The sequence below is a fragment of the Zingiber officinale genome, chromosome 4B (genome assembly GCF_018446385.1).
Source record: "Zingiber officinale cultivar Zhangliang chromosome 4B, Zo_v1.1, whole genome shotgun sequence".
Taxonomy (NCBI): Eukaryota; Viridiplantae; Streptophyta; class Magnoliopsida; order Zingiberales; family Zingiberaceae; genus Zingiber; species Zingiber officinale.
Window position 1 is genome coordinate 2,342,469 of NC_055993.1, and position 26,679 is coordinate 2,369,147.

Consider the following 26,679-nt stretch of genomic DNA (forward strand, 5'->3'; position numbering starts at 1 on the left):
TTGTGTGGGCAACGATCTACCAAGATAACTCCACCTGAACCACTTCTTTGCCTCCAAGAAACTCGAGCCACCAAGGGATGCCAAAATAGGAAATTTCCTTCTTCTTCTTCCGAACGAACTCCACCTTAATCTCCCTGTGTTTAAGATATCGAATGTCTATTAATTAAATGAGTTACTGACAACTCACTCAATTAATATCTAGCTCCAAGAGTAGTACCACTCAACTTCATTATCATGCCGGACTAAGTCCACCTGCAGGGTTTACATGATAATCCTTATAAGCTCCTCAAGGGGACATCATCAACCTACATTACTAGGACACAGTTTCCTTCTATAATCAACAACACACCATATAAATAATATTATTTTTCAACTTATCGGGCCTATTGATTTATCGAACTAAATCTCACCCATTGATAAATTAAAGAAATAAATACTAAGTATATGTGCTTGTTATTATATTGGGATTAAGAGTATGCACATCCATAATAACAGATGTTTTGTTCTTTTATGCAGTCAGTATAAAAAGAAATAACCTCAAATGGTCCTGCTCAATACACACATAGTGTACTAGTATAATTTTATAGTCAAGATAAACTAATACCAAATTACACTACAACCACTCCAATGATTTGACTCATTCCATCTTGGTTCTGAGCTACTATTTATAATTTATAAAGAATTGATAATATGATCTTCTGTGTGACACCACACACCATGTTATCTACAATATAAATTAAATGGGCAACTGCATTTAACATAAATGCAGATATTTGATCAATGTAATTCTTATTTCATACAAAAGCTAGTCTTTTAGTATACATCCTAATAATCAAGTCTATGAGTCTCCATCCGCCCTGCTTCTCCAACCTTATAAGATGCAAGCTCGACTTTTGTTATTTCCAGCTCTTCCTTCGCTGCCTCTAGCTCAGCCATATGGGCATCTAGGTCCTGCTATTGATTTTCAATTAATACAACCTTAGCCGTCAGTTCAACAACCTTCCTTATCAACTCGAGGATCTGACTGCTGGCCTCTTTTAAATTTAGAGTGACGGCCTTGGCTTTATCCGTTTTCTTGTCCAGATTGGGCATAGTCCTCTATCTCCTCATGCTTTCAGATTTGAACCAAGACTCGTAAGTTTGCAGGGCGCGTAGTTTGTGTAAGTATCCCAAGGTAATTTTAATGTGATAAACCAAGTCAGGTTAGATCCTGTTGACATTTGACCCCTGTGTCTAAGTGTGTAAGAACTTAGGAGCACAGGAAGTCGAGCGAAAGATGCAGCTAGCGAGAAGGACAACACAGAAGAGAGCCGACAGACTCGGTGCGTCTGAGGGATGAGGTGCTGTAGAAGAGTATAAAAGCGGATGAGAAGGAGGCGCGCGACGTTCCCGAGGGATGAGAAGCCAGAGTGGAAGATTGCTCGAAGGCCAAAAGTTGACTTCGGGTGAACCCTATTCTGAATGACCGAGATCACCCAAGCGAGTAAAGCCAGAGCAGAAGATCCGGACCAAGCAAGCGGGATCGGAGCAGAAGACCCGGACCAAAAGGTCAACTAAAAGTTGACTTTTTGGTCTGGGTAGCCGGAGCCAAAAATTATCTGTAACCCAACGTGGCGCGCCCCGTTGCGACGGGGATAAAAGTTTATTCCCTTTCAAGCACCTAGACCCCTTCCAGGCGCCCCGACTAGAGCTATAAATACAACCTTGATCCCAGAAACTTATATAGAACACTAGTATTCATTTCTCTTTCGATTTCGCTTTCCTCTCTAGTGCTTTAATTATTGTAAAGAGACTTCTCCATCTGAAGGAGTGTTTAGTGAGCTTTAACTTCCTTGGATTAACAACCTCCCCGGTTGTAACCAAGTAAATTATTTGTGCCTCTTCTTTTTAGTTTTTTATTTATTTTATGCGAGTGTTGACTCTTATTAAGATGTAAAGTTCAAGGAAGGTTTATTTTATTTTACAGGGCTATTCACCCCCTCAAGCCAGCCGCCGAGGATCCTACAATTTGTAATTTTTGCACGATCGATGGTTGTCTGCTCTCTCTTCCTCTCCCCTCTAAAAGAGCCTTCTCAACCTAAAATAGTAAGTTCTGACTGGATCACCACTTCCGCCTTCAACTTGACCACCTCCCCTTAAACCTCCTATGATTAAGGTGCCTGAGCAAATTCTAACTCCTCAACCTTTTTCTTCAAGGCCTAATTCATATGATCCAAGTCTGATAGAATCTGGCAGAGGGATAGCCCCGAAGACAAAAACTAGAAAAAAATGATAGAATGCCAAAATCTCTTTAAAAAGTATAAAATGTTACAAAAACACTTACTATAGTTACGTCCTAGGCAAATACATTTACAAATTCAGTCGACATCTGGTTAATGGGCCATCCATGCCTTGCTTCCAGGCCTCAGCCAATTTGCCCTTCAGCAGCACAATATGGTTGAGCAGGGGTGGATCTAAAAGGGAGCGGGTCGACCCCCTTTGGGAGGGAATTGCAAAAGTAGTGTTGATTTTGAAGTGAGTTCTTATCGCCTGAGAGGAATTGGTCCTAGAAGAGGATAGCCCTTCTACCGTGTCAATTGGAGGTGGTGGGAGAGCAGAGAACGACCGAGTGGCTATAGGGTCGATCGGCTAAGGAGGGTCAATTAAAAGTTGGTCGCTGGGGGATTCACCAGAGTTAGATTTGTCTCATCCACATATTGTTCTCCTAGAACAACCACAGAGGATTCTCCCCGAATGGACAGGAGAAGGATCGAAGAGGTCCGGTTGATAGGAGTCATCGGCTGACATCTTTTACGATGAATCCTCAATGACTTGTTGAATTATATGGACTCGGAGGATACTCTGACAGGCACCATGGAAGGTTGGGCAGCAACATTTCTCCTATACCGGTGACTGCATCACTAGCTGCCCTGCTACCCGCGACCTCACCGTCGGCTCCATGGTTGCCAAAGCTAGTCAATTGGATTTCCTACTCACCCAATATGTCTTCGCCACACCTGTTCAACTTGGCTTCGCCAAGCCTCATTATGCTACTAACAATCGCCTTTCACATGGTTCTACCTGCAAAAGAAAAAGAGAACTTCAGTTAGCAACAATAGTGTGGAGTTTGTATTTTTCTTACCAAAAGAAAAGGGCAATCCAACTTCGATCAGACTCAGTTCAAAAATATACATAATGCCCTCTTGGAGCAATTTGACAATGTTGAATTTCAAACCAAAAAAGGCCTCTAAAGCAAGTAGATAATTGGGCTCCCAAAAAAAAACACCCAATTCCGAAGGAGGAAGATCCATTTGTCAACCGGTCAACCATTGAAAGAGAGAGTCCGGTCAGACAAAGAAATAGTAGGATTTCCATCGCTTATTAGAAGAAGACAGCTTGTCAAAAAAATACAGCCTTCGGTCGGGGTTGGAAAATAAAAACCTTTGCCTATGCTTTTTTGGGGATAATAAAAATAATAAACCATGCTAGGAGACAAGGGGATTCGACACAGCTTAAACAAAATAACTATCCCATACGGTAATCGAATCGAGTTCGGGGCCAATTGTTAAAAGGGATGTGAAAATACTGAAAAATCTCAGTAAAAAAGCTAGGGACAAGAAAACAAAGGTCACCTATGAAGTGATCCCTAAAGAATGTGACATATCCTGGAGGAGGAAGATGGGTATGACCGAGCGTGTTGGGAATGATGATATGAAAGTTCGTTGGAATATCATAAGTTAGTCTAAGCTGATCCACCTCCTCACCATTAATATCTGAGAGGATGACAATGTACCAGAGGGAGGGGATGTGAAGTAGAATCATGAGGACCATAGAATCCAACCAAGGAACAAGAAAAATGATGAGAACTTACGAAGGAAAGCTAGAGTGGAAGGAAGAACAAGGACGAAGAAAAAACAACCGATGAAGACAAGGGAAACTAGAGAAGATGTATGCATAAGCCTTTACTCTAAGCCGCCACGGCTTATAAAACCCTTAGGATTTTCCTAAACTCACTATTCGATTGTGTAGACAAAAAACGGACTAAAAGATCACCATTGTTTGATCAGGGAGACAACGAAATTCAAATTGTTAAACGTCTCTTCAACAAACCTATCATGACTAGCGACGTGGGCGAGTCATGTGATAGCACTATAGGAATTAACATTTATGATGGAGGTGACAGATACATCATAACCATGATACACCCTTAAGTATATCGTCACACTTTACTGTGCATTTATGACACCTGCAAAGCATATTATTTCCCATTACCAAAACATTTATGAGGCCTAATATCCTGTTTTTCGAGGAAGATGGCGGCAAAAGTAAGCTTGATTAAAAGGTATCAAAATGCCAATCGGATAGACAAAATTAAAATAATGTCTAGTCAGTTAGCATGAACCTCGTTCGACTATATTTGAAGGGGTGACTTGTGACACTGTGAATAGGAAAAGGGGTCAATCAGCTTACATAGGTGGCGGTCAAAGTCCATGGTAGGTCAAAAAGTCAAATAGCTGGATTAGTAGGGCCCCACACTCTCGATCGACCCTGTCGATTGAAAAGGTTCCTGCGGACCTCACTCCTGGCACGGACCGGACTCACTCGAGACTCATCTCCCCTCACTCTGGATCGGCCCTGCCGATCGGACAGGTTCTTTGTAAACCTCACTCCTAGTGCGAACCAGACTCACTCAGGACTCAGCTCCCCCTCACTCCTGATCAGCCTTGTTGATCGGGCATGTTCTCTATAGACCCACTCTTGGCACGCACTGGACTCCCTCAGGACTCAGTTCTCTTCACTCTCATTTGACCCTGCCAATCGGATAGGTTCCATGTGAACCCCACTCCTAGCGTGGACCATACTCACTTGAGACTCAACTCCCCTCTCTCCTGATAGGCCTTGTCGAAAATGCTATCCTTGAGCCCTATTCTTGGCTTGGACTGAATTTGCTTGATTCTTTGTTTCTGCTCTCCTTATTGGCCTTGCCGATCCGACGGACCCTAAAAAAGTTAATGTTGACTTGTTAAACCGCCCATAATACTCGATTTCCTTTGAGGATATCGCTACGGCCAGTTAGGCCATATACATAAATGAGCTTCCCAAGAAGTCCATACTCTAGCTAGCAACTCAAGAGACCTCCCAGACAAAAGCCTAGTTATTACCATTAATACAACATGTGGATTTGTTAGAAGATAGTATTTATGTATAGATACTTACACTACCTATATATCGATATCATTGATAGATACGATATAAGCATAATGATAAGACAGATTGATTGATTGATTACAAGATAATATCTAATTCATAGAGAGATTACGAGGGACATTATATCAAAGGATTCTTCTACGTTGCCACATTTACACACATATATCTTCCTTTTTATTGCTATTTGTTCTGACTTTATCATTGGAGTAACTGCGTCGCCAATGTCTCAAGAATTTTAGAGCCAGTCAATCTGTATACTATCACCGAAGATCAATCCTTATCTCTGGATCAAAAATGATCTGCTCTCTACTACTTGAAGTGAAATTGATAGAAGACACATTTTCCTTTTGTCTTTTTTGTTGGTGCAATTTCCAATAGGTCAAGGTTGACCTAGTTGGCCAAGCGTAAACCTTGGTCATGGTTTCGATGTTTGACAATACAGAAAGACATGTAGACATGGACAATGCAGGTGCAGTTATCCATGCGGAGAGATACTGATCAAGGTCTGATCAGGTTGAATGAAGAAGAGTCAAGTAGGTCAAGGTTGACCGGATACTTGACTGGGAAGTCCTAACTGGGATGTTAGGCAGAGTGAAAATCCTAGTGAGTGAAGCTAGGTGAAAGTGAAAGTCCTGGTGAGTGAAGTCAGGCAGTGGGAAAGTCTTGGTGAGTGAAGCCAGGCAGTTGTGAAAACCCTAGTGAGTGAAGCTAGGTGAAAAGTCCTGGTGAGTGAAGCCAGGCAGTTGGAAAGTCCTGGTGAGTGAAGCCTGGCAGATTGGAAATCCTGGTGAGTGAAGCCAGGTGAAAACCCTAGTGAGTGAAGCTAGGTGAGAGTCCTGGTGAGTGAAACCGGGCAAGGGAAAATCCAGATGGATCAAGGGTGATCAGACATCTGGTGTTGAGAAGGTCAAGTAGGTCAAGGGAGTGACCGGATACTTGACACGAAGAGAAAAGTCCAAGTGGGTCAAAGGGATTGACCGGACACTTGGTGGGGAGTCTTAGCAGGTCAAGGGAGTGACCGGATGCTAAGCATGATGTACCAACAGGTCAAGGTTGACCGGATGTTGGTTTGGAAGGCTTGGGACTTGGTTTGGGCAAAAATCAAGCTCTGGATCGATCAGTGGATCGATCCAGTGATACAATGGGTATCTGGATCGGTCTGGTGACCGATCAGTAACCAAACAGTAGCCTACTGAGTGTTATCTGATCGGTCTGCAGACCGATCAGGAAACAACGATCAGAAGGCAAGAAGATCGGGAGAAGAAGGAGGGGGATCGGTCTGTGGACCGATCCACCTGAGTCCTGATCGGTCCACAGACCGATCAGAGAGTTGGGCAACTCTCTGTGAAGCTTCTGATCGGTCTGGGGACCGATCAGCATAGGTCCTGATCGGTCCCCAGGACCAATCAGAGGTGCCCTGGACCGATCAGGCTTCAGCCTGATCGGTCCAGGACTAACCGTTGTGAGTAACAACGGCTAGATCTCAGTCTTATGTGTCTTTTTCTGTCTTCGCAGGTGGATGCAGGTATAAAGGGGCTGAGGGCTTCTACAGGAGACTAACTATCACTCTCACTCTTACTCTTCTTCTTCTTCACTGCTGTGATTTGAGTTTGCTGAGCTCGATTCTGCTTGAAGCTTCGCGTGAGCTTCCTTTCGGCTGGGTTCCTGCTGTTGTAGGCGTCACTTGAAGCTGCTGCTTCATCCAGTCGAAGAGAAGGCAAGTAAGCGAAGGTGTTTCATACATTTGCATTGTATTTTGCTTCTTGCTGCTTTCTACTCCTGTATTGTTGTTGCAAAGCTTGTGGTGAGGTTTCTCCACCCATAAGGAGTTTATATTAGCCGGTTCTCCGGGGACTCATCCACCGACGGATTGATAGGCTTCGTCCACCTTACGGACACGCCGAGGAGTAGGAGTATCATCTCCGAACCTCGTTACATCGTCGAGTTCGAGTTTGAGGTTTGATCTTTCCTTTTTGCGTTTCTATTTAGTTATTTCCGCTGCGCTAACCCTAATCGTAGGAAGAAACGAGAAGATTTGGGGTCGGCTATTCACACCCCTCCTCTCTAGCAGCGACCATCGGTCCTAACAAGTGGTATCAGAGCGAGGTCGCTCTTCGTTGGATCAACACCCGGGGGAGCACAAGCTAGAGATGGATCAACTCGGAGAAGACATCACCATTCCACTTTTCTATGACCGCGACGACTTCGCGTATTGGAAGGTAAGAATGAGGTATTTTCTTATGACTAACCTTGAAAATTGGAGTTGTGTTCAATTAGGTTTCAAGCCTCCAATGGATAAGGAAGGAAAACCACTCGAGAAGAAGAAGTGGACAAGGGAACAAATCCACCATTTCACAATCAACGATGAGGTAATGAAAGTATTTGAATTCTCATTACCTAATGGCATTCTATGTAAGATAGGTGGATACAACAATGCCAAGGAGTTGTGGAACAACTTGGCTAAGTTCCATGAGGGGAACTCCACTTCAAGCCATGAAGAGGAGTCAAGTGAGCCAAGGAGTTCACTTCATGGAGGAATGGATTTAGAAGTTGAGGGTCACTCAACATCTAAAGAAGAAGAGGAGGAGAGTTCTTCTTCAAGTTCAGAGCAAGAAGAAGAAGCATCTACCTCCGGAAGGGATGAAGAAGAGAGCTTTCATCCATCCTCAAACCTAGGTAACTCAAGCATTTTAATTTCTAGCAAATTACACATAATGTGCTTTGAGTGTAGGGAATTTGGGCACTACAAGAGTAAGTGTCCAAAGAGGGTTAGAAAGACTCCACCGGCGCCAAAGGTCAAGGAAGCCGGAGTCTCAACACGCAAGGGCAAGGAGCACGTGGTGTGCTTCCAATGCAAGCGAAGGGGACATTATCGGAGCCAATGTCCGAGGGGGAGGCAACCTCACAAGGACAAGAAACCAAGCACATCGATAGGGGGAGCTAAGGCAAACCCTAAGGTAATCTCTAAGGCACATTATTGCAATATTAGTAAGATGCATGCTAGTAGTTTGATTGTAATTGACAATAATGATAAGCATGATAATTATAGAAATCGATACACATGCTTAGGTGCTAAACATGTTAGCTTGAATAAGGACAACTCTAGAAATGTCAACCCTAGGATTAACTCATCTAAGGTTAAGGGAAACCTAGGTAGGAATCCCAAATCAACTAGACACATGCCTAGGAATGCCTCAAAGAAAAATGACAAATCAAGTCTTGAGGTATTAGAGAAAGAAAACCAAGTCTTGAGGTCAAGACTTGACTATCTAGAAAAGGCTCTTGAGGATTTGACTCTAGGGTCTAGGGGTCAAAAACCCAAGTCCAAGGACATGAAAGGTTTGGGTCACAAACCTAAGTCCCAAATGGTCAAGCCCACTTATCACAATGTTCCATTCGATTATGGAATAAAATCTAGGGCTAGGAAGACCATCACCAAGGTCACAAGGGGAGTCACCCCTAGGGTTGATCTTGATGAGTCCCAAATGACCAAGGCTTCAAAGCCTAGGAGGGTCATTAGGAGGGTTGCTAGGGTAGTCATCCCTAGTGAATATTTAGTGAACCCAATGAGCTCCAATAGGTATTGGGTTCCTAGGAGCGTGATCTCATCACGCTAGATGAGTTAGGGTGTGCCAACCTTACTTGAATAGGTAGTTAACCTAATCATGGCAAAAGGTGGCACTTTAGGAATTTTCAAGGTATAATCAAGCCTTGGAAATGAAATGGAAAAGTATTCCTAAGGTGTTTAGGATGTGCCAATCACAATTGAAGAGTTTTCTAGGTCAATCTAATTGGCACATAGTGATCTAAAAATCCTTAGTATATGATTTTAGGTCTAATACACTTAGGAATATGGAATTTATGGCAAAATGATCAAAACTATCAAAAATGGCAATTAAGGCTAGAATTAGGTATTTCCTATACCTTTACATGTTATTTGTCATATATTGTTTGTCATATGTCATGTCATGACATCATATTTAATCTATGATCATTTGAAATGTCATGATAATGCTTAGGTTATTTATATGTCATGCTTTATTTAAGTTTCATACTTTATGCCATGACATCAAGACATTGGCACATGTTATTATGTATGATATCATTTTATGTCATGTCATCATTTCTTGCATTTATAATCAATGAAATTGATTTAAGGTTAAAAACACAATTTGATATGGAGATCAAATTGATGTTTAGAAAATGCATGAGACCTTAGATTAAGCTAACCTAAACCCATATCTCACATCAAAATTGACTTGGATGTGTTTGATACACCTTAGATGTGTGTGAGATATTAGGATGATGAGTTAGGATCAAGGTGCATAGTCCTTGTACCTAGATGAGCCTAATTCTAATTGGGGATCATAGGGAAAGCTTATGTACAAGTCATGTACATTTAGCCCAAAGATTGTGGTCCTAAATTAAATGGTTTAAGATCATTTTAAAATTGATTTGAAAAACCTTGATGAAGCATTTCTAGTGATAGCTCTCATCATTGAGCAAAGTGATACAAAGATGAGTTAACTTTGAGCTATTTCAAAGACTTTTGAACTTTGTATCAAGATTGAAAAATGGAAGATATTTTCATAGAAAACTATTTTTCCTTGATAGTATATGTTATGAGGAATGTATCCTCAAAATTTTACAATTTTTAAAATTTTCTGGAATTTTCTAGGAGTTTCTGAATTTCGGGAAGAAAATCAGAAATTCTGATATCAGACTTGTGGATCGATCAGAGAAGATTCTGATCGGTCCAGGAAAGTGTGGATCGGTCACTAGGACCGATCCAGGAGAGTGTGGATCGGTCTGGTGACCGATCCAGTGAAGGCTGATCGGTCTGGTGACCGATCAGCGCGTGCCAACTTGCTGATTTTCGACTGTTTTGTCTGAAATTTCAGCTGGGAGTTTGTGTTTTGGATTTCTAAAGGTTTGAAACTCTCCAAGATATTGTTGATGCAATGGTCAAGGGGGAGTTGACCTTTAGGGGGAGTTTTACCTATTAGTCAAGAAGGAGTTGACTTTTAGGGGGAGTTTTTACTCGTCGAAATTTTTGAGGATGAGTGATATGGGATTATCACTAAGTTGATTGTTGAATTTAGTATCAAGGGGGAAATTAAGGGTTTCAATGAGAGGTATGAGACTTTCATTAGGAAGAAACTCTTGACCTTAATTCACTCTTTTTGATGTGTGTCAAAAAGGGGGAGAATGAAGAATGTCTAGAGAATGTTCAAGGAAGAACATTGGAGTTAGTGGGAGAGTTTGTTGATCACAACGAGTGAAGTTGTGAACAACGATAACTTACTCTTCAGGGGGAGAGTTTGTTGATGTGTGCCAATAGGGGGAGAATGAAGGGTTTAAGTTAGGCCTTCATTATCTAAGAAGGAGGTTGCCTTCTTAGAAGGAGAATGTAAGGTTGTAACTTATGTTTCATTACCTAGTGGCATGAGGAAAGTTGAGGCTATTGGATTAGCCTAACTTAAAGGTATTGTCAAACATCAAAAAGGGGGAGATTGTTGGTGCAATTTCCAGTAGGTCAAGGTTGACCTAGTTGACCAAGCGTAAACCTTGATCATGGTTTCGATGTTTGACAATACAGAAAGACATGTAGACATGGACAATGCAGGTGCAGTTGTCCATGCGGAGAGATACTGATCAAGGTCTGATCAGGTTGAATGAAGAAGAGTCAAGTAGGTCAAGGTTGACCGGATACTTGACTGGGAAGTCCTAACTGGGATGTTAGGCAGAGTGAAAATCCTAGTGAGTGAAGCTAGGTGAAAGTGAAAGTCCTGGTGAGTAGGGATGGCAATTGCACCCGAACCCGATGGAGGATCCGACATCCGACCCGAATGGAGGAGGATATGGAGGAACTATCAATACCCGATACCCGACCCGAATACCCGATTAAATAATATATATACATATATTAAAGAAAATTTTCTTTTCCCAAAATCAACTTAATATTTTTGTTGGTATTAGGAGGAGACTATATAGATGTTTAATCTATTTTTTAATTATATATATATTTTCTAATAGGTTGTTAATTTTAATATATTTTTGTTGAATGATAATAGTTGAAAAGAAAGAAGAAAAATTATAACTCTAGAAGATATCCGATCATTTAATGGGTATGGGTATACCCATCGGAGATCCTATACCCGATGGGTATGGGGACGGAGGATATAGAATCCGACCCGAACCCGACCCATTGCCATCCCTACTGGTGAGTGAAGCCAGACAGTTGGAGAAAGTCCTGGTGAGTGAAGCCAGGCAGTGGGAAAGTCCTGGTGAGTGAAGCCAGGCAGTTGTGAAAACCCTAGTGAGTGAAGCTAGGTGAAAAGTCCTGGTGAGTGAAGCCAGGCAGTTGGAAAGTCCTGGTGAGTGAAGCCAGATGAAAACCCTAGTGAGTGAAGCTAGGTGAGAGTCCTGGTGAGTGAAACCGGGCAAGGGAAAATCCAGATGGATCAAGGGTGATCAGACATCTGGTGTTGAGAAGGTCAAGTAGGTCAAGGGAGTGACCGGATACTTGACACGAAGAGAAAAGTCCAAGTGGGTCAAAGGGATTGACCGGACACTTGGTGGGGAGTCTTAGCAGGTCAAGGGAGTGACCGGATGCTAAGCATGATGTACCAACAGGTCAAGGTTGACCGGATGTTGATTTGGAAGGCTTGGGACTTGGTTTGGGCAAAAACCAAGCTCTGGATCGATCAGTGGATCGATCCAGTGATACACTGGGTATCTGGATCGGTCTGGTGACCAATCAGTAACCAAACAGTAGCCTACTGAGTGTTATCTGATCGGTCTGCAGACCGATCAGGAAACAACGATCAGAAGGCAAGAAGATCGGGAGAAGAAGGAGGGGGATCGGTCTGTGGACCGATCCACCTGAGTCCTGATCGGTCCACAGACCGATCAGAGAGTTGGGCAACTCTCTGTGAAGCTTCTGATCGGTCTGGGGACCGATCAGCATAGGTCCTGATCAGTCCCCAGGACCAATCAGAGGTGCTCTGGACCGATCAGGCTTCAGCCTGATCGGTCCAGGACTAACCGTTGTGAGTAACAACGGCTAGATCTCAGTCTTCTGTGTCTTCTTCTGTCTTCGCAGGTGGATGCAGGTATAAAGGGGCTGAGGGCTTCTACAGGAGACTAACTATCACTCTCACTCTTACTCTTCTTCTTCTTCACTGCTGTGATTTGAGTTTGCTGAGCTCGATTCTGCTTGAAGCTTCGCGTGAGCTTCCTTTCGGCTGGGTTCCTGCTGTTGTAGGCGTCGCTTGAAGCTGCTGCTTCATCCAGTCGAAGAGAAGGCAAGTAAGCGAAGGTGTTTCATACATTTGTATTGTATTTTGCTTCTTGCTGCTTTCTACTCCTGTATTGCTGTTGCAAAGCTTGTGGTGAGGTTTCTCCACCCATAAGGAGTTTATATTAGCCGGTTCTCCGGGGACTCATCCACCGACGGATTGATAGGCTTCGTCCACCTTACGAACACGTCGAAGAGTAGGAGTATCATCTCCGAACCTCGTTACATCGTCGAGTTCGAGTTTGAGGTTTGATCTTTCCTTTTTGCGTTTCTATTTAGTTATTTCCGCTGCGCTAACCCTAATCGTAGGAAGAAACGAGAAGATTTGGGGTCGGCTATTCACACCCCCCCTCTAGCCGCGAACATTTTTTGTTTTGTGATTTACAGATATCGTACTAAAATTTTAGTTAATTAAATTAGCTACAGGTTGTTGTTCTACTTAGCTTGTAAAGAAAGGTAGTCCATCCTTTTCCTATGCATCTATTTTTTCAAAGGCTCTCTATTGATGATATCTTTGATTAATATATATGCATCTATCACTGGTCTCGCAGAAAATTAGCACCACAAGATGATCTTAATAACTTCACCAGAGTCAATTAAATATCCTATAGCTAAAGCTTTTCATTAGTGGTTGGCCAATTCAAATTTAATTAAAAGATTCTTTTGCAAGTTAAACGAATCATAACCACAGGAATTCAAAGTGAGTGAGTTATATATATCCAAAAGTTCGCATCACGTACGGAAAAATCTATCACCAAATCTAAACCACTCCACGTAGATGAGAAATGTTAAGATTTTCAAAGTGTTTATTGTTCCATTTTGTCACGTCACTCAACGTGGTTAATTAAGAACAAATTAATCAGCCTTTTTCCTTTTAAGTTATTTCCTACTTTCAAGTGGATTTTGGTTTTCCTCGGAATGCTTTTTTCCCATTATTTCTAAATGTTAAGGCGTAAACTTTTCATTAGTGTAAATGATGAAAAACTATAATTTATATTGAAAAATTTGTAGCTTTCTATTTCTATCGTTAATATAGGTTTAAAAGAACTATCAAATAGGGTTTAGGGGAATGACACAACAATAGACACTTTCTTAATTTCGTAAGTATTTTAAGAATTGGGTCTTAGTTTTAGTAAATTAACAAATGAAGTTTCTTTAATGAGCAATTGAATTAAGAACGCTGAATTGATGGACTATTCGTTATGATCATATTTCTTGATTTATCCAGATGATTGATAAATATTTGTGGAACCGAAACCGTCACTCCAACTAAAAGGTAGATCCGCTACCTTAGCGGTCCCCCTAGTGTCGGCCCCACGGATATGGAGGGAGGTTCATGCAGGTACACAGGTCATAGGCGCATGACGGGATAAACCCCAGGTCGTCAGTTCCTGAGAATCGACCCCTGACCATTACGTCAGAAATACCATGCGCCCACCGTCTGTGCTACGCCCTGGGGCAACCGTCACTCCAACTAAAGAAACTATAAAATGAATACTTAACATTGATTTTTTTAAAAAAATAAACAAACAACTCCCAATACTTTCATATGCAATTAATCACCCTAATAACTAATCTAAATAACATAATTATGCTTGGTACTGGTTAAGATCCAGATGCTCCCAGTAACTAGCCGCCGGAGACGGCGCGACTTCACTCGAGAACAAATTATTATTACTTGCACTCTCAAAGAAGAAGCTGCTGTTTTCATGCAACAACGCCGGCGAAATCGCCGGCGGTGACAACGTCGCACTTCCGCCGCCTGCAGTTTGAGTCCGTACTTCCTCTGACGTGGAAGGCTTGGCCGCCGCCTTCCTGAGCGTAGCCAAACAATCGGCGGGGCCGAAGGCTTGGCTGCCACTGCCGGCCCTGGAAACGGAAGAATAATTGGAAGAAGAGAAGGCGGAGAGGCCGGTGAGGCGTTGCACCACCGACCTGAACTCGGCCGGTGTGGCGTGGACGACCTTGGGCGAGGCGATGTAGATTACGACAGGTAGACTGCGGGCCTGCCGCCTTGGCGCGTTCGCCGGCCGGGGTTTCTTGACGATCGTGTGGGAGTCTTTGCAAACCTTCAGAGGCGCCGGTAGCTCCGACGATTTCCTCACCGGCAAATCCATTAATATTATTATTATTTTATATCTCTATGTATCAGCCAAATTTAAAGAGTTGGATTACTGACTAGAAATGAAATGAAATGAATATATAAAGACGAAGCAAATCGGTACGTGGATCCAACAATAATTTGATAGCGGAGAAGAAAGGAAAGAAGAAAGAGCGAAGAAGGTGAGGCGCAGCCATTGCTCATTGTTCGTTGAACCTGTCTGCGGTTGATCGGGTGATATCCCACAGAGAGCAGACAGCGAAGTCTTCGTTTCAGCCAATAGGGAGGCGCCATGTGCGATTGAGTGTCCGAACCAAGTCAATAAATCCGCTGATTGGATAGGAGCGCCACGAGGTAAAGTCAACGAGGGAGTCATCCAATCATAGGACGAGGTCAGACTGTTGAAGGAATCCAAAATTATACTTTTTCAAAGATTATAGATTTTTTCATTTAAGGCGAAAAAAAGTGTTATTTTCAAATATAAAAAAAAATTGTTGATCCTGGGATGAGTTGATGGGGTACTGAGGGCGAGTGTATTCATCCTTTTGCCATCATACTACCATTTACACGTAATCAAAATTCGTCCAAAATTAACTATGATCTTACATGAATTCATTTTCTTGATTATAATTTTGGATCGAGTTATGCGGCCGGAGGCCGTTAGTGGTGGGCGACAACCCCGAGCTCGACATCATACAAATTGTCCGTTGTCGACGATCTTTGGTCGTCTGATTTATCTCAAAATTATAATTTAGATAGGAAGATCTCCTGTATTATTACTTCAGTAAAAAAAAAAAAAAAAAAAAAAAAAAAAAAAAAAAAAAAAAAAGTAAGATTGTTAAAATTTTCTAACTAATTTATATCGTTTTTAATATTTTTTTATATATTTAGTTGTTATCATTTTTAAATATTATTTTCATTGATCATTTTTTACTTATTTATTACCTCTAACATGATTTTTAAGAAATATGAAATATATTTTGGTATTCAATTAAGTTTTGACTATAATTTAAAGATTTTTTTTTTCTCATCAGGTATTAATGAAACTAGACCTCAGTAGTCGACATAAAAGGGCTTTCCCCGGGAAATTCCCAAAAATAAATGTAATGAAAGTAAATGGAATTAATTAATTTATAAATCAATAATAAATAGTCTCCATTCTATAAAAGAGAACGACAATATGAATATAATATTTTCCCCGTAATTTAATTATATAAATTTTTGACAAGGATATCTGAAAAAATTACAAAAATATTATTTTTCTGAAGTTTTTTGTGGTTGACATCAAATAGGAAGGACCAGTAGTAGTATAATTTAAATTTTAAAAAATAAAATGATTAATAGTGGATTAATATGAAATATTTAAAAGTAACGAGTTATGATATGCACATTGAGCATCTTTAACAAAAAAATGGAACGCATTTATTCATAAATTTTAAAATATTATAATTTTTTTAAGTATCCCATAAAAAAAATACATACGGAGAGTCGAAGATACCTTTTCTTTCTCAATCTTTTGAATTTTGTTATCGGACTCTTCAAAATCTAGACTGAACGCAACCAACCATTTTTGAAATATTCTAGACCTTCAATTAATCAATGGTTCTAATTAAACCACACTAATCTCATTTAATTCATCAGTGTCAATTTATCAACAAAGTCGAGAGGTTAGAACATTTTTCTTTTTAAAATTTTCTGATAATCTAAATATATATAGCCAATAAATAATAAAATTTATCATCCGCAGCCATTTTGGAAGTCCATCCATCTTATTCTTCCTTCCCACAAATAATCTATCATTTTACTCCAAAGGTCCTTTTAGTTTTTGAAATTACAGATTAATTAGGCGATACAAATCTATTCAACTATAAAAATTGAAAAGATTGAAATATGTCACGAGGGACGAGTGACACATTAATCAAGAAGATTTAATTTCTCGTACGAAAATACAAATATTAATGAAGCCTGTCACGGGCTCCGAGTGATCCAGTGCAGGCGGCTCCTTAGATTTTGTGACTCGTCATGTTAAATTACCGTTTACTTAACGGGGTAAACCTCACCTAGCCACGTCACACCGACAAAGTCGGCGTTGCGAAGCTGTCGACGCCGACGTTGTTTTTGACCCATGGAATCAGCTCACCGGCGTTCCCTCCATGTGCACACCGCCCGGTCGAATATAATAAATGAAAAAGTCAAAGTCAATTTCCTACCTCATACGGATGATCTCGTAGCTAGAACTCACGCCTTACGATTTGTCAACGATTAAAATAAGATGATCACATGAGACCATTTCTAGTTCTGGTAAGACGGCAGGAGGCCTACCGGATTTATTGCTTATCGAAAATGTTTGATTTAATAAAAGACGAAGGGTTCCGCCGCGTTGACTTTTATGGGTTTGAATTTGTATGAGTTTCCTGGATCGCCTCATCCTTCTATATAAAGATCTCTCCGTTTGTCAACTCCCTCAAACCCGATCGATTAACGCAGCAGCTATTTTGGAGATCTTAAGCTTTAATTTCTTGATTCAGCTGAGTTTCCATTTTTGGGTCGAAAATTAGATGGAGGGGTTGGAGATTCCGTCCTACTTCCTCTGCCCGATTTCGCTGGAGATGATGCGGGACCCGGTGACGCTGCCGACCGGCATCACCTACGACCGGCAGAGCATCGAGCGGTGGCTCTTCGACTTGAAGCGGAGCACCTGCCCGGTGACGAAGCTGCCGCTGTCGGCCGACGCGGCGGTCTGCACCCCCAACCACACGCTCCGGCGGCTGATCCAGGCGTGGTGCACCCTCCACTCCTCCGACGGCGTGGAGCGGATCCCGACGCCGAAGCCCCCCGTCGGCCAGGATGAGGTCGCCGCGCTGCTCGAGGCCTCCGCGCGGGTGCCCACGCAGCTTGACGCGCTGCGCAAGCTGCGGCGGATCTCCGGCGAGAGCGAGCGGAACAGGCGGTGCGTCGCGGGTACGCCCGGGGCCGTCGATGCCCTGGCTCGGGTGGTCGTCCTCTCCGCCTCGAGCGATCTGGAGACGATCGATCGAGATTATGCGGTGCTGACATCGAGTTCGACGGCTTGCGACGAGGCTCTCGCCGTCCTGCACTCCCTTCAGATCTCCGAGGACGCGCTTCTCGACCTCGTCGTCAGAAATGCCGACTTGGTCGGGTCGTTGACCTCCGTCCTGCAGCGATCGAATTACCAGTCGAGGAGCTACGCGATGCTCATCTTGAAGTCCGTCCTCGCCGTCGTCTCGCCCGGTCGACTGATGGCCCTCCCGCAGGAGCTGTTCGACGAGGTGGTGGGCGTGATCCGCGACGGCGTGTCGCCGCAAGCCACCAGGGCGGCGCTGCGCGTCCTGGCCGGCGCGTGCCCGTGGGGCCGGAACAGGGCCAAGGCCGCGAAGGCAGGGGCGGTGCACGCGGCGGTGGAGCTGCTGCTCGAGGACCCGGAGCGGCGGGCGTGCGAGGCGGCGCTGGCCGCGCTGGCGTCCGTGTGCGGGTGCGCGGAGGGGCGGGCGGAGCTGGTGCGCCACCGGGCGGCGGTGGCGGTGGTGTCCAAGAAGATACTGAGGGTGTCGCAGCTGGCCAGCGAGAAGGCGGTGCGGGTGCTGCACGAGCTGGCGCGGCACGGCCCGACGACGGCGCTGCTGCAGGAGATGGTGCAGGCGGGGGCGGTGACGAAGCTGTTCGTGGTGGTGCAGGCCGGCGGCGGGGGCAAGATGGAGGAGAGGGCGAGGGAGATCCTGAGGATGCACGCGAGGGCGTGGCGAGATTCTCCCTGTTTGTCTTTTCTCTTCAAGAACGGGGTTTCTACTTTGTGATTCATTTTCAGTACTCATAATTAATCAACAAGTCAAGGAACAGAATTGAGAAACATTTGCCCGCAAATTGTTATACATTCCTTAATTTTATTTTCAAATATAAATTTTAATCCATAATTAAATACATTTGGCTTATGATAGTTTTATATCATGGTCAACAGAAGATGAATATATTTGTTGACAGCTTTAAGGATCCAGATAGAGACTTTTCGTTGTTTTTGTTTAATATGATTCATGAGATTTGATCTCTTCTCTATGCAACGATGGAGTCCAAATGGGCATTCTGTGCTTGATTTTTCTCGGCTGAGTAGTTCTTGTGTTGAAAAGTAAAAAGAAAAATAAATTGAATCGGTTCAAATCAAATTAATAAAAAATAATAATTTTGATTTTAATTTCATCGTTGAGGAGTTCTTCTTCTTCTATACATTAAAACAGTTAGTCTAATACAAAAAGAAAGATATCACTAAGTTAAAGATTTTATCCTAAATTAGAAAACCGTACAAAAATGTAATTACTCGATGGTGCCAGAATTAGAAATTCCGTTTTCTCAGCGCCATACGCGTTTGTATTGGAGCTATTTTGTGTCCCCTGTCTCGACTGAGACGGGAAAAGAGGAAGCAAAAGGTCGTTGGATCTTGGGGAGTGGAAGATCAGACGGATGCCGCTTTCGAGGAATCGGGCGGAGAGTGGGTTAAAGAGTTCCATTTCGGGGCGGCAAAAGCGGCATCTTTCCCGATCGTCGAGTGTCGATACCGAGGCGGAGAGAGGCGATGGGGCTTCTCTCGAACAGGTTCGGATGCTCGCCTCGCTGTTGCTTTAGATCTGGTTCTCTTTCTTATACGTGTGATTTGATCGCCAGTATTTTGTTTTTGCTGATGGATCGCTTCCTTGGGGGCTTATTATGCCTCAAAATTTAGGACCGGGAAGGAGAGTTTGAAGCCAGGAGATCATATCTACTCGTGGCGGACTGCATATATCTACGCCCACCACGGTAGCATTCTGTAATCTCACAGTGTGCTTTTTTTAGGGTTGCGTTGCGATATTGAACTTTTCTGGCCTCCAATTTGCCCAAACTTGTTCATAATCCGTATATGCTGAAGATTTCAGTTTATCATAATTTGTATCTAGATCTTTATTGCATGCTTTATTTGCTCATCCCAGGTACTCCAATTCAGGACTCTTTAAATTTTCATGATTATTTTACGGATTCTGAACTGTAAAATCCCCTTAGGTTGTTCAATAATCGAGCTCTTCTTTAATTATTTGAGCCAAATCTCTCCAAGTATTAAGCCTTCGAATCAGTCTAATTGAATAGTTACTCTTGGTACTGTCAATAAGGCTGGAGTTGCAGTGTATATAAGTTGGTAGGAGTTTCATTCTTATTAGTATCATGCCAATGGGTCTTTGATCATTTTAAGTAATCTTAAAGAATAAATGCTACAAGCAATAGTTCAACTGTCTGTATCCATATAATGTTCAAATTACATGAATACAAGCAAGGATTTTTCAGCATTACATCAACTTGAAATGTTTCATGCGCTACACAAATTACAAGACCATTACTCTGACCCACTGAGTCATGGATTTATACCAGGGCTGAAATATTTATAAACTCCTGGAATCTCATTAAGCTGGAGCAAATTGAGCCTCTGCTTTTAGCGGGTGTTCTTTGAATCCAAGAATGCACCAACCATGTCCGATGAGTGAGCAACCGTTGCTTTGTTTTCTGTTTGCCCATTACGGAATGATATCTCCAGCCAACTTATCTGTAACATTTCCTGGCATAGTGTATTAAGCAGGAATGGATTTCTCAATGAAGTATTCCTAGATTTTGGTACTTTAAAGAAGACATTTAAGCACGTTTGCAGATTCTCTTCGACGTATGAATGAAATTATTGTCAACCTGCAGTTTGCAACATTACAGAATCTGAAAAGGCAATCTCTGTTTTGATTTCTTTGTTGCATAGGGGACACACGTATAATACGGCACTCCTTTTATATTAACTAGGATCTTGATGTTAATCTTATTGTTTAGGATGAGCCAGGTTTTCACGTTAACTTTACTTGTGGTGAAAGGGGTGCTATGGGATTCCTGTTGCAATGCCCTACCCTGTGCTTTCTTTTGCCATTGCATTTGTGTGCTTATGAAGTCAATTTCTTCATCTTGCACAGAAATGGCTATTGATGTTCAGGTCTGTGTGATGTCTTGAGTTAGTTTACCACCGTCGTATATTTCCTTTAGACCAGTGTTTACCTGACTTAAAAAATGGTTGGAAGGTTGCGCATGGAACATCATTTACTCGTGTGTGTTACATTCCCTCCCCTTCTTCTTCCCCTCCTACGTTTCCATTCCAAGTAAACCCATCCTTATTATTTTGCTATTCTTGTTCAAGATAAGTAAACAAAAAATTATTGTTGTATGTGGTGTTACAAGCTAGTTCTAGTCGGGTAATAGAAATTGCTAAACTCTTGAATGCATTGCTGTTTTTATTAACATAGCATTTGAGTCATGATAATTTATATCATTAGAAAAGTTTATTTGCTTGTGCTGCCTAATTCAATTACAGGCATATATGTGGGTGATGAGAAGGTCATCCACTTCACCAGAGGTCTCGGCCAAGAGGTGGGAACTGGAACTGTTCTAGATGTTGTTCTCGCAAGTTCTGCGCCTAAACGAAACCTGACACCCTGCCCAAAGTGTGCCTATCGATCATCGGATTCCTGTGGAGTGATCTCTTCTTGCCTGGACTGTTTCCTCGCTGGCGGAGTCCTCTATCGTTTTGAGTACGGCGTCAATCCTGCACTCTTTCTCGCTAAAGCTCGGGGCGGCACCTGCACCCTCGCGAATTCTGATCCAGACGAAATGATCATCCACCGAGCTAACCACCTACTCAACAACGGCTTCAGATGCTACAGCTTGTTCAAAAGCAACTGCGAGGACTTTGCCACCTATTGCAAGACGGGTCTTCTTGTAGCCGAGCGAGGCGTCGTCGGACAAAGTGGACAGGCGATATCAGTAATCGGCGGACCGCTTGCCGCTGTCCTCTCGACGCCATTCCGTCTCATCACGACTAACGTGTATGGAATGGCAGTGACCGCTGTCGGAGTCTACTGTGCTAGCCGGTATGCTGCAGACATCAGCAACCGCATAGATGTGGTAAGGATTCCTGTCGAAGAACTCACAGCTGGGCTAGCATCTGGAAGGGTTCAGGTGGTGGAGGGAAATCAACTGGCTGCAGCATCTCATTGACCAATAAGAAGGTTTCTGCTAACAACCATTTTAGTTATCAAGCAGTCCTTTGAGACATCCCATAAAATTGCAACGATATGTTGTATGAATTTGCAGTATCACATATTCAAGTTTGATGTTATGCTTCAACAATCACACATTTCTTGTAATTATATTTTGCTATCAAACAGTTCAAACTTACCAACATTCAATTATAAAAAATTTCCGAATTAAAAAAACACTGAGCCTATTGCAATTGAGACAAGCGTTGACACCGTGGGCCATCAGGTTGGATACCATGCCACCACATAAATATGTCGGCCACGTGGCTCCACCTAAAAAGAATAAGAGGCACCAACCAGAAAATTAATTTTTTTTTGGGTTCTCTTGAAGCTTTGCTTTCCTCATTCTATTTGTTCCTTCCCTGTTCCAAGTTTGACCCTTGGATTTATATCATACTTGAAACTCTTGTTGGCTTGTCAGTTGCGACAATTCGGTGGCGGCTTCCTATTCAACGAATCTGCTGAACGTTTTGTCTTGCTTTAATCCGTAAGTTTCGTTAAATTCTGCTTGCAAACTCCAAATGATTATAACTGGCGTGAACTCTTAATCGTCGATAAAGTGAATAGTATAAGGCGAGAAGTCATCACCGCCTTGTGACCTCTTGTACCTGATTGTCATCAACAATCCTCGAGTGTCGTCACGGTCCTCAATCACCGGCGACAAGGAGTATTTGGTGAAAGTGATAAAAAGAAAAGCTTCAAGGCCCAGTAGCAAAAAGAGACATCTTTCCGTAAAGTGTTTTCCCTAATCGTCCCTGTTATTTCTAGTTTTCTTCTGTTCAATTTATGTAATTTGGAATAAAAATCGAATCTTTAGGGGGTTTACGTTTTGGAGCTTACTGGAAGCAATAAAGACCTCACCTTTTTACTCCTAAACTGGATTGCTTCTGGGGTTTGATAGCTTGGGGAGATGCCTTCTGCTGCCTCGCTTCTGATGGTCTCAAGGGAGAGAGTGGTGATGCCAAATCCTGATGTAAACCCTCAGTTTTCCGCACGAAGTGGCGATTACGATTTTGTGAGCATTCCCTTCTTTCTTTCCTAGATGTCCTTTTTCTTTTTATGAAACTCCTCAGGTTTCCATTGTGCTCATTGATTCTCATTTGTGAGCGAGTTCTTATTTCAGGATTTGAATTGCTAGAGTAGCTTCGAGAAGTTGGGTTCTTCCTATCTTTTCCCTTTGCGGTGAAGATTAAGCTCTGTGAGTGCAGTTATTCTCCTCAGTCATCGTTTTTAGGGTTTATTTCTTCTCTATTTGGCTATTTAGGGTTTTGCCCCATTACCATTTGTTCTGGATGCAGAATGGAGAGGGGATCATGGGTCAAATTTTTTACTTTATCTGTCCTCCTCACCTTCGTTTTTGTGGCCTTGGCAACCACCAACCCTAGCGACTATGCCGTCCTCGACGAGTTCCGCAAAGGATTGAGCAATGTCGAGCTCCTCGGATGGCCAGCAAACAACCAAGATCCTTGTGGCAGTCCACAATGGAATTATGTTTACTGTTCCAACTCAAGGGTCACTCAGATCCAGGCTAAGAATCTTGGTTTGGTTGGCACTCTTCCAGTGGATTTCAACAAGCTATCCATGTTGGAAAACATCGGCCTCCAAGGCAACAACCTGACCGGGGCTTTGCCTTCTCTTAAAGGACTATCAAAAGTAGAGTTTGTTTTCCTCGACGACAACCAATTCGATACCATTCCATCAGACTTTTTTGTTGGACTCGATAGCTTGCAGGTTCTAGCTTTGGACAAAAACCCCTTGAATCAGAGCACTGGGTGGATGCTGCCCCTCGACTTGGGCAATTCGGCTCAATTGGTAAACTTGTCCTTAATGCAGTGTAATCTTATCGGTCCACTGCCAGATTTCTTGGGCAACTTGCATTCTCTATCGATGCTGAAGCTGTCTTACAACAAACTCACTGGAGAGATTCCAGTGAGTTATAGTTCCTTGCCTTTGCAGATTCTGTGGTTAAATAATCAAGAGGGAGGCCTTACTGGCTCGCTTGAAGTTTTTACTTCAATGACTATGTTGAATGATGTTTGGCTACATGGGAATCAATTCACAGGGCGCATCCCCAGTTCGATCGGTGCCTTGACTTCCTTGACACGGTTGTGGCTCAACAATAACCGGCTTGTAGGAATTGTTCCTGTTAATTTAACAAGTTTACCTGAACTCCAATCTCTGCACTTAGATGATAATTCATTCATGGGGCCAATTCCTACGGTGAGCTTCAGTGATTTCACATATTCTTATAATTCATTTTGCCAGTCGACCGCTGGTGCTCCTTGTCCGCAAGAGGTTGCAGCGCTGTTGGATTTTCTTGATGCAGTGGACTATCCACCAATCCTTGCAAATTCTTGGAAAGGAAATGATTCTTGTGTTGGTACATGGATCGGAGTATCCTGCACTAGTGGCAGCATATCTGTTATTAATCTGCCAAACAATCATCTGAATGGCACCATTAGTCCCTCTCTTGCAAACTTGGATTCTCTTGTTCGGATTTTGCTTGGGAGTAACAATCTCAGTGGCACAATCCCTGAAGATCTAACAGGCTTGAAGTTCTTGAAACTATTGAATCTTTCTTCAAATAATATCTCACCTCCAGTTCCACAATTTCCGAGCAGTGTGAAAGTAATTCTCGATGATAATTCATTGTTGAACAATGGCAGCTCTCCTTCAGGTTCTAATAGCCATGCCCCATCAAACCAGCCTAGTCCATCATCAGGTGTTCCAAGTCCAACTTCCTCTTCCAGCTCAAAAGTAGTTGTCCTTGTAGTTCCAGTTGCAGTTGCGGTTTCTGTTTTCTTACTGGTCCTTATATTTCTGCTGCAACGGAAGAAGAGGAAGAACCCTTTCTCTGTACCAAATGCCATCGTTGTTCATCCTCGAAACTCTTCAGATCCTGATAATTTTGTTAAGATTGCAATTGAAAATAATTCTTACAACACTTCTGCTAGTGAACTTCACAGTAGAAACAACACTGATTTGGTAGATACGCATGTGATCGAATCAGGGGACTTGATAATATCAGTTCAGATTCTTCGTACTGCTACTCGAAACTTTGCGCCAGAGAATGTGCTTGGCCAGGGAGGATTTGGAATAGTCTACAAGGGAGAATTGCACGACGGAACAATGATAGCAGTTAAGAGAATGCAGTCAGTTGTATTAAATAGCAAAGCCTTGGAAGAGTTCCAAGCAGAAATAGCTATTCTCTCAAAGGTAAGACACCGCAATCTGGTGTCTATAGTCGGCTACTCTGTCGAGGACAATGAGAGACTTCTAGTGTATGAGTATATGCCTCAAGGGGCTCTGAGCAAGCATCTTTTCGAGTGGAAAGAATTTGAAGTGGAGCCTTTATCTTGGAAGAAGAGGCTTAACATTGCATTGGATGTTGCAAGAGGAATTGAGTATCTTCATAACTTTGCTAGCCACTGCTTCATCCACAGAGATCTCAAGTCATCCAATATACTACTTGATGATGACTACAGAGCTAAAATTTCTGATTTCGGGCTCGCCAAACTTGCGCCCGATGGAAAAAATTCTCTGGCGACTAAACTTGCTGGGACTTTTGGCTACTTAGCTCCAGAATATGCTGGTAAAGTCTTTCTGTTCCACAATTCCTTCTCTTACTTTGTTGTTTATCAAATATTTTCTATCTGTTCAATTCTAGAGTTGCATTACTATAGCATTCTAAAACAAAACTAGAGCAATTAGGATACAAAGAGTGTCTATTGAAATCGAGTCATGATGTGATATACTTTTTTGCTACTACTCATTTACTGATGCAAAATTTTTTGGCCGTTGCTGGATCAGTTACTGGGAAGGTCACAACAAAGGTTGATGTCTTCAGTTTCGGTGTGGTATTGATGGAATTATTGACTGGTCTGAGAGCCCTGGACGAGGGTCGCCCGGACGAAAGCCGTTACTTGGCATCTTGGTTCTGTCAAATGAAGAACAGCAAGGAAAACCTCAGAAGCATCATTGATTCATCACTTGCTGTCACAGATGAGTCGTGCTTTGAAAGAATCCGGATCGTTGCAGAACTGGCAGGTCATTGTACTGCACGAGAGCCGTATCAGCGGCCGGACATGAGCCATGCAGTGAATGTACTCGCTCCGCTCGTCGAAAAATGGATGCCTGTCAGTGACGATCAGGACGAACATCTGGGAATTGATTTTTGCCAGCCCCTTCTTCAGATGGTGAAGGGGTGGCAAGCCGCCGACGGCGCCCCGGAGGCCACATCGATTAGCCTTGATTACAGTAAAGGAAGCATCCCCGCGAGGCCTATCGGATTTGCTGAATCTTTCACCTCTGCAGATGCCCGATGAAGTTTTCGGTTTGTTTACTTCCCCTACTCTCTGCCTGTGCTCCTCGTAGCATCTATAATGTTCTTTCTTGATTTCATAGTTTGTAAATAAAAGTTATCTTAGAGAATTTCCTTGTGATCATTTGTGTCTCTCCTGTGTATTATTATAACTTTGTTTCCTACCCACTCGAATCATTGGACTGAGAAATTATCCGACTAGACTATCAGGTCGGTGAAGACACCAAGCCTCTCAATACGACGACGTTGAAGTTGCTGAAGAAGAAGTACACTGCTGATTCGTGCTGGATCACGTTAATCTCGCGTTCGCTCTCTTTCATTCAATGTCGGCCTGCGCATGTCACTGCATGGTCCGGCTGAAACAGAGACCCGCCATGTGACGCGTGGCCCACCACGTGGCCCATTGCCGAGCAGAGCCAATCAGGATTCAGGATCTTGCACGTCCAGACTGCATTTATATCCACAGAGACTCCTGTTCCCTGTCCGCTTTGGCAGCCGCCTCCCGACACCTCGATTATCGGATTTGGATGTTCCCGTCTACTTAGACCGCGCCAGTTAACCCAGCGGCCACGTGGTCAAACGGCCACCGTGGCGCATCTGTCGTCGATCCAGCTCGGGGCGATGAATTATGGATTCATCGAAATAATTGAATCAATTATTAACG

General features: G+C 42.9%; 4 protein-coding genes across 6 annotated transcripts; 3 read left to right on the plus strand and 1 right to left on the minus strand.

Annotated features, from left to right (window-relative positions):
- Window positions 1-14,076: 14,076 nt before the first annotated feature.
- On the minus strand, window positions 14,077-14,604 carry LOC121977245 (protein MKS1-like). The gene has a single exon (XM_042529835.1). It carries the CDS (start codon window positions 14,602-14,604, stop codon window positions 14,077-14,079), a length of 528 nt encoding a protein of 175 aa, XP_042385769.1.
- A 2,466-nt stretch (window positions 14,605-17,070) lies between these two features.
- Window positions 17,071-18,549, plus strand: LOC121977304 (E3 ubiquitin-protein ligase PUB23-like). The gene has a single exon (XM_042529892.1). The coding sequence runs from the start codon at window positions 17,147-17,149 to the stop codon at window positions 18,401-18,403; it is 1,257 nt and encodes a 418-aa protein (XP_042385826.1). The 5' UTR covers window positions 17,071-17,146; the 3' UTR covers window positions 18,404-18,549.
- A 489-nt stretch (window positions 18,550-19,038) lies between these two features.
- On the plus strand, window positions 19,039-21,837 carry LOC121974396 (protein LEAD-SENSITIVE 1-like). Of its 3 annotated transcripts, none has more exons than XM_042525435.1 (4): window positions 19,091-19,193; window positions 19,263-19,394; window positions 19,998-20,106; window positions 20,971-21,837. In XM_042525435.1, exons 3-4 carry the CDS (start codon window positions 20,085-20,087, stop codon window positions 21,651-21,653), a joined length of 705 nt encoding a protein of 234 aa, XP_042381369.1. In that variant the 5' UTR covers window positions 19,091-19,193; window positions 19,263-19,394; window positions 19,998-20,084; the 3' UTR covers window positions 21,654-21,837. The 3 variants fall into 3 exon arrangements, with proteins under 3 accessions (XP_042381367.1, XP_042381369.1, XP_042381368.1); XM_042525434.1 differs by having other exon boundaries at window positions 19,106-19,193; window positions 19,321-19,394; XM_042525433.1 differs by lacking the exon at window positions 19,998-20,106 and having other exon boundaries at window positions 19,039-19,193; window positions 19,321-19,394.
- A 288-nt stretch (window positions 21,838-22,125) lies between these two features.
- LOC121974398 (receptor protein kinase TMK1-like) lies at window positions 22,126-26,139 on the plus strand. The gene is made up of 6 exons (XM_042525436.1): window positions 22,126-22,181; window positions 22,255-22,425; window positions 22,512-22,709; window positions 22,818-22,892; window positions 22,993-25,286; window positions 25,505-26,139. The coding sequence occupies exons 5-6, from the start codon at window positions 22,994-22,996 to the stop codon at window positions 26,017-26,019; spliced, it is 2,808 nt and encodes a 935-aa protein (XP_042381370.1). The 5' UTR covers window positions 22,126-22,181; window positions 22,255-22,425; window positions 22,512-22,709; window positions 22,818-22,892; window position 22,993; the 3' UTR covers window positions 26,020-26,139.
- Window positions 26,140-26,679: the final 540 nt, after the last annotated feature.